At 38.2% G+C, this 7,720-nt stretch overlaps 1 protein-coding gene across 1 annotated transcript in view; it reads left to right on the top strand.

The window, feature by feature from the left end:
* The first annotated feature begins 6,706 nt into the window (after positions 1-6,706).
* The window catches only part of F5 (coagulation factor V), a 34,024-nt gene continuing 33,010 nt past the window's right edge, over positions 6,707-7,720 (top strand). The window contains exon 1 of the mRNA XM_066175231.1: positions 6,707-6,937. Coding sequence (XP_066031328.1) covers positions 6,777-6,937 — 161 coding nt within the window. The 5' untranslated portion in view covers positions 6,707-6,776. The remainder of the gene's footprint in view (positions 6,938-7,720) is intronic.

The raw sequence follows: 7,720 nt of genomic DNA, 5'->3' as shown, positions 1-7,720 counted from the left end.
CAGGGAGGAGGAGCCAAACCATCTTAACCTAGATAAAAAGGAGCCACAGTCCCACTAGGTATCCAATTTTTCCACCGGATCCCTGGAGGAAGACCAGACCCATCTCACCATTACTGGACCCTTTTTCTTCAACGGGACCATCTCTACTCCAACACAACCACATCTGCCACTCCAGGAGGGCTTACTTTGGACTGCTTCCAACACCCTGACCAACAGGGTGTCAGGTTGTATTTCTGACTCTGACAGGGTTTTCTAGGATTTCTTGTTTGTTTATTTGCTTGCTTATTCTTCTGTACTACAACATCTGTATTTTTATATCCCTAGTAAAAAACTTCTATGCCTATTCCCAAAATCTTTGCCTGACAACCTTTTAATTGCAAATTTATAATAATTTAGAAAAGGGGGGAAGGGGCTTGCATTTTAAGAGAGACTCCAGCCCTCCCTGGCAGATACTTGTCTATCTAAACCAAGACATTTGTCTACCTCAGCTAAACTAATTGCCAGTCTAATAGCATGGTTTCCTCCTTGGGATGAACATACATGGAGTTGTTTGTGGATTCGGATATTGCAGAGGCATCCAGGCTTTAGCAGCCACTTTCTGCCCTAAAATGTAAGGTTTTTATTAATGAAAATTGGAGGAAAGGACCATCATGTCTCTGCATATATATTTGTGCATATATTCATAGTCATTAGATTCACTTAAACTGGCTTTCAGGAAAGCACTTTTGTCTCCCAAACACCCATCTTGCATTTTGCAAGGTAATCAGAAGTTGGATGTCTGCAATGGATTGAATTTACTGTTGGATAGGAGGATTGGTCCCATTCCTGGCACAGCTGGTGTGTGTTTTGGCTGTCCTGTGTACCATGCTCTTACTTACATGAGAACACATAATCAGGTTCTGTATTCTATGCTAAAATTGACTTTGCTGTTCACTTCCTCTTTTTTGGACAGTATCTTAAGCAATTTCTATGTAAGTGAAGAGTAATGCTGGCTGAAACCTGTTAAAAACTTAACCACACCCACTGAGTCATGCCATAGAAATTTGCCTATGAGACTAATCTCAAAGATGTTTTGGGCTTTCTGGTAACAAAGGAAGCAGCTGTCCTCCACCCAATAAATAGGGGGGCTTGGAGTGGGGCGAAGAGGGAATTTGACTTAAAATAACCAGTAGTGATGTATATATTTTTCCTTTGATGCATCAGAATCTTTTGAAACATCCTTGTCCCTACAAGGCATCTGTTTTGCTCCTTTAAGAAGGTGAATTTATTTCATAAATCTCCAGTAAGTTAAGTTACAAAATACCACATTCTTCCTTGACAGACTTTTGATGAAAGCAAGTGGCATGATTTTTTTTTTTTTAATGTGTAAACCAAAAGCCTTTTTCTCTGACCCTAACAGAAAAAGAGGCACAGCAAAACTGAAGAGAATTTGCCAATGGCTTCCATCATCACCGTGATATTAAATGCCTTATGGCATTTTTAGCCCTGCACTGTCTGGTGTCACAAAAGCCAATCCTTGGTGTCTAAGACTTGGTGCTCTGCATGGCTGCTTATCAAAGTGGCTGTACCTGCAAGCAAATTTGACCTGGGTGCACTTGCCGTAGTTGTACTGTACCTAAATCCTCCTCTTCCTTTTGGATTAATGTTTAAAATTCCTGATAGAACCAAAGATTGCTGCTGTAGGAACTACTATAAACATGCAAACATAGTAACTTCAGTTAAAGCTTCTGTCAAATCCTACATGATTATCAATAACCTGAATTTTGCGTCTGCATCAGAAGAGCTTCTGAGAAGTTCTGCTCTGCTCACTTTCCTACTGCATACCTTACAGTTCTTGTGTCTCTTTTCTTGCTTTCGGTTTCTTGATCTTGGACTTTGGGGTACATTCTTGTTTACAGGTGCTGCATACAGTGAAGGTGTGGGTGAAATTTTGATTCTACTGAATCTAAAGATTATGCACAGTGAATGAGTTATGATGCAAAGGGAATAACCTCACAGAGATGTAAAATAATGACCATCACGGCCTATTGTCAAACTTCAGATATCTAGTCTTCAATTTACATGAAATGTAAAACTAGTGTAATAGTAGTAAAAAATTTTAAAATACCAATAAATACTTGCTTCCAATAAAGAATAAATGTGGAAGATAAAAATCAAAGCAGTAACTGTGGGAAGTGCAGTTCTGTATTAGTATTTTAAAAGTCTAATCAAAGCCTAAGCTACAAGTAATGCAGGATGGAAATAGTGTTACACAAACAGGGCAATTTCAACTTTGTCCTTCTGTAGCAGCATTTTTAGGTGTGGGAAAGCAGTTTGTTTAACCAGCTTGCTAACAAACAGCCTGAGCCATTGCAAGAGAACTAGATTACTTTGAATTTCTCTGTGTTGTGACGTCTGTAGACAGAGTTATAATTTAAGGTCTTATTATAGTAAAAGCTTATTGATTTCATGTTTCTTTCTGAAACATGCCTATCTGCTTTTCTAGTGGAAAATAGCCTTTTATGCCAGTAACTTGAAAGATCTGTTTTAAGTCTATTATTTGGGGGAAAAAAAATCTGGATGTAGAAAATTAAACTGTAGAAATAACAAAATATTTAATTAATTCAGAATATCATCCTTATTGTTGGAAGCAGGTGTGTACAATTTGATAAGAGGCTCTTTCTTTTTTTAATAGTACAGTAAGTTGCAACAAGGATTTATGATGAAAAAAAAATGAATCTTCCTTGCTCCAAACTTGCACTGGTATCTTTAGTGTTATTCTCTATGGAAAGAAATCCAAGATGGATATGCTGCTAGACTGACATAGCATGAGGCCAGCTGCTCCCATGATGCATATCAGTTGTTAGCTTGGGCAAATACAGAAATCTCTTAGTAAAGAGGACAAACTGGAACACAGAGAACACAAACAATGAATAGGGACAAAATTCTTTGTTGAGTCAAACTGGAATTTTTCTGGCAAAAATTAAACACACAGGAAGAAAAAATTTGACTTCACTTGTGTCAGTCCAGAATTTTAAGTGAGTTGTCACTAATGCAGTTTTTGAAGAGAGGAAGCTTCTATATCCTTGTTTGTTCCGTAAAATGATTTTTTTTTCAGACCACGAGCCAGTGGTTTTAGACAAATTCCCCGAATCACTGAAATTAAGTTTTACAGCGTTTAGAAAATAAACATGTTTATTTTTTTTTTCTGTAACTTTACTGAATTAAGCATCTCTGTACAAATAGTTTTGGGTCCTGCTAAATAATTGATTTTGGCAAACATCGACTGGAGAAACACCCAATTCTACCAAGGGACATTTGCTTTTCTGCCAAGGAAAAATACAAGTTTAAAATGTGAATGTATTTAGGTTTAAATCAACATGATTATTTGTCTTCTGAAGCACTTCTGAAGTGCCAGAGAAAACTGAAATGCCCTTTTACATTCTTAGTGTCTTTTAGTTTGTTTATGACCACAGAAGTCACATAGCCTGCCTTCCCTTGACAATGTGTTCTTGTGTGGGCTGTCATCAAAACACATACATCTTCCTTTGTGTAACTCATTCTCTGAAAGAAAGCCTTAGTTTCTCCTGCCATCTTTTCTTTTTGCCTGCTCATGTTTTTTTTGGCATACCACATCTACTTTCAGCTTCTAAACTGAGCTGTTTCACAGGTTAACCTTTCTTGGCTTTAGCACCCACTTACAGAAGTGAGGGTATTCGGCTGATGACTTCTGTTCCCAGTTGTGCCTGGCAGATTTGTAAGTACCCCCTCTGTCTTTTACTTTCTTCCGAACCATGTGTTCACTGCTGATTCAATAATTAACTCCTTGTTTGCCCATGAAGCCTCTTCACCCTGCACTAAACAAAGTACACTTGCTGGGCTGCTGTGCATTGACTTGTTTGTTTGAATGAGAGAGAGCTCTCTTAGGGCATTATTAGCAACCAATTCCACAACTGTACAACTTTTTCTTCTCTGTACTAGCTCCCTCTCCATCACCAGTTGTGGAAGTTGATGGCAGGCATCAGGACATGACTGCCTGCTGGCACTTAGGGTATTTTTTTTGATGAAATAGAACCAACTTTGTTGTGGATCCTAATTTGTTGTTTGCAGCAAGTTGCATATCACCACTTTAGATCTTTTTAAAGATATGTTCTTGATCGCACAGAATCGGCCTAGGCTATTTCACTCAGCCTAGGTGGAAAACTGGCATTGCCAGTTAGTTTTACAGGTCAGCTATTAGAGCAAGCATATACCCGTAGTACGTACTCACATGTAGCATAACAAGAAATCAGGACCATAATAACTGGGTGTCAGAATAGACAATGGTCTTGCCCAGTTGGAAGATTGCAGACCTGCTCTTAGTGCTGAAAGATAACTGCTTAGGCTTCTCTTTCCATGCTTGGTTTTCATTTGGCATTTCAGTATCAGTACATCCCAAAGGTACTGCTTTGTTCTGGGAGTAGCCTTGTTCATTGTGCTGCAGAGATTGTCTTGGCAGCCTGCACTGGACCCACATTCCTCCATGCATGGTGTTTGACCACATGATTTTTTGGTGTTCTTGTTGACTTGTAATTTACACTTGAACATGTGGGTAAGCAGTGAGGATAAAATATGAAGTTTGCAGCATGTGCAGTGTTGTGAAGTAGAAAAAAAGATCAGAGCTAAATATATAAATAGCAAATCAAGTTGCATTGTCTTGGAAGACTCCAGCCTGAAAGAATATATTCTGCAGTCACTTGTCAGGGACTAAAGTTATAGCTTGCAGGCAAACAATGTTAATTAAAAAAAATTATATGTATGTATTAGACTTTTGCAACATCAGACAGGATATAGTTGCAGATATTAGCAGTTAATGATCAGGTGGAAGGAACAATATCTCTGGTTTATTAATAATGATTTTCAGAACACTGAAACTTCACAGAGCCTAGAGGATACAATGCGATGGAATAGCTTAAATACAGGAAGAAAAAAAACCTAAGGCTGATGCAGATGATTTCAGGCAGGTCAATTTTACACTGATTCTTAAAATGTGAGGAGATAATCAAGCAGCCAGTATTGGATATCTTGTTCTTAAAGGGTTAAAGAAGAGTAAGAAATGGTAATCAATGTAGCTTAATGGAAAGTATCTAGTGCAATCTGATACTGTTCTTTAAAACTATCAATACATTCAGCCACACTTATGAAAGGAATTCTTACCTTTAGAGTGATACTGCATAATTAGTTGACTAAGAAATTTTAAAAATAGAGCTTCCAAATTCCTCAAAATGGATAAAAGGGAAGTAACCAATTGATGTCAGCTTTGATTCCCAGCTCACAGGCAGAAAGGGGGTGTTAATCATATAATCTGGGTAGTAATTTTTAGCCTGCAATACATTGGCTTTTTATGAAAAGGAAAAATTATTAGAAGCCTACTTATAATGGAAATTTCAAATGCAAACACTTAGTTCATTAAACTCAGGAAGATCTGAATCACAGGAAGATTTGTTTAAAGAAATATACCATGGTGTTGGTGTGTGCTAACTGAGCACAATTGTTTTCAGGTTTATTCACCAAATGATCCTGAAGTTTGGTAGTGAGCATTTAGCTGTTGGTCTTCATCAATTTTTTTTTTCAGCCATCTTCCCTATTTCTTCTAAGTATCATATAGTTTGGATGGAATTAACCAAGCTGCCAGTTAGACCATTCTGCTGTTAAAAAAAAATCAAACCTAGAATTGATCAAGTTTTCTTTTGAAGTAATCCAAAATGAAATGTTGTCCTTTTTGTCTAGTTCTGCAGTGGAGTTATTTTGATTGGGGGGTTAGGTAATTTTTTTCATTAAAATATTAGGAAAACATTATTGAAAATGTTGTTCTCGTTTTCTGGCCACAAAAAAGATTGGTAGGATTTTTTTCTTTTTCTACTAATCGAGTGTGTGGAAATATGACCAACAATTTACTTGTTTTGACCAGCTTCTTAGCACTGGCAAAAGCAAGGAAACATTTTTGGTAATACATTTGACATTGGGAGTTACCTTATCAAAAGGTATTTTCCTAATCATTTCTTGTTAGATAAATGTCAACAGACCCTAGTCAAGACTGGATTAAAAGTCTCCAGTCTGACCTGATAGCTGCCACTGAGAAGCCCGTTGGTTACCTATTGCCTGAGGTATTTGGGAGTGTATGGGGAATCAAACTGAAACTGGCAACGTTTGGAAAGGCGGCTGCCTTACTGTTCTGAGCATGCAGTACACGGTGAACTGAACTAGATTTTAGCTCTGCACCCAATTCTTCTACTCATTCCTAATCCTTCAGTATTTCCTTCAGCTTTTAACCTGGGAGTGATTTCTTAGGAGGTGTAGCATCTACCTGGGAAATTTCCATCTGTGCCAGCCATGAGCTGGGTTTCTGTTTTCTGGGAAGATAGAAAATATGCCCCCCTTCTTCCTAACCATGCAAGTTAAACATCCTGTAATTGAAGTAATCTAAATAATCTTCTGCCTCTGATATCCTGCTGCTTCAGTACACAGTGACACAACCACCTAGTGGGGCTGAAGCTGCTTCTCCTTGGTGCTTGTCTCTTGCTGGAGGTGGTGTGGAGGAAGGGAAGGAAGGTAGTTTAAACAGTTTTTTATCTGTATTGGATCCCTGTCAGTAAAGGGAGGCGGAGGTGAAGAGCAATGACCTGTGCATAGCAAATGTTGTTACCCGGTTGCATCACAATTATTTCATTTCTGAGGGGAAGTTAGCAACAGCAACAGCAATAAAAGCAGTGGTTTCTGCCTTGTCTTCCAGAGCAGCATCAACGGGCATCTCTACCATGACACTGCACTGCTTGCAGCTTTTTCTCTTGCTTCTGCTTGGTTCCTGGTGGCCAGACTCAGAGCAGCATGTGGTGGGAGCGGTGAAGGTCAGGGAGCACTATATAGCTGCACAGATCACTAGCTGGACCTACAAACCAGAACCCGAGGAAAAGTCCAGGTAACAAAGTAAAGCACAAGAAGGATGATACTAGTCCTCCCTTGTGACTGAGGAGTGGTTTGTATCTCTCATCTCTTGTGGAATTGCAGAGCCCAGGAGGACTTTGGAGCCCAGTCTGTTGATTTCATAGGAACTTGGCTGACTTTAAACAGCATAATCTGAACTAGAGACAGTGACATATTAAAAGCTCCTTTTTATTTGTTGCATTGGTGGATAGAATTATTTTTATGTTTTCAGAGCACTTCTGTTAAATAAGCTCCAGGACTTGCTTTTGTCATTTTTGCGTAGCTGAATGTTGGTTGCTTGGGATTTTTTAATGTATTTATTTTAGGCACATGGATGTTGAGCAATGTTAGATTGAGCCATGGTTTGGTAAGATTTCAAAGACTTTAGAATTTGCTGAAGGAATAATTATGTTCCAGTTTTGTTGCTATCACTTTCACTTAAATCAGAGCCAGATGAACTTTGGAACTAGCTGTACAGTTTGAGTTGTTCAGGGGTTTTGTGAAATGTACATTCTGAGTTCTGATAAGCAAAGGTGGTAAGATCAAGCACTAATCTGCTTCATTAAGTGAAAAGAATGATTTTATTTTTTTCAGATATCTTTGCACAGTGGTCAGCCTACCTGCATCCACCAATCAAAAATATAAAATGTATTATTTTTATTACTACTACTGTCCTTAGTATTATAAATACTGCAGGTGCAATGCTACAGATTACAGAACTTGGATGTAATTTCGAGTTCTGTTTAAATTAGGGGGAAAAATTACTAAAAATTAAACA

The sequence above is a fragment of the Chamaea fasciata genome, unplaced genomic scaffold (genome assembly GCF_029207755.1).
Source record: "Chamaea fasciata isolate MVZ Bird 193981 ecotype frontalis unplaced genomic scaffold, bChaFas1.0.hap1 SCAF_2, whole genome shotgun sequence".
Taxonomy (NCBI): Eukaryota; Metazoa; Chordata; class Aves; order Passeriformes; family Sylviidae; genus Chamaea; species Chamaea fasciata.
The sequence above is the reverse complement of the archived record's forward strand: the minus strand, read 5'-3'. Positions and strand labels throughout refer to the sequence as shown.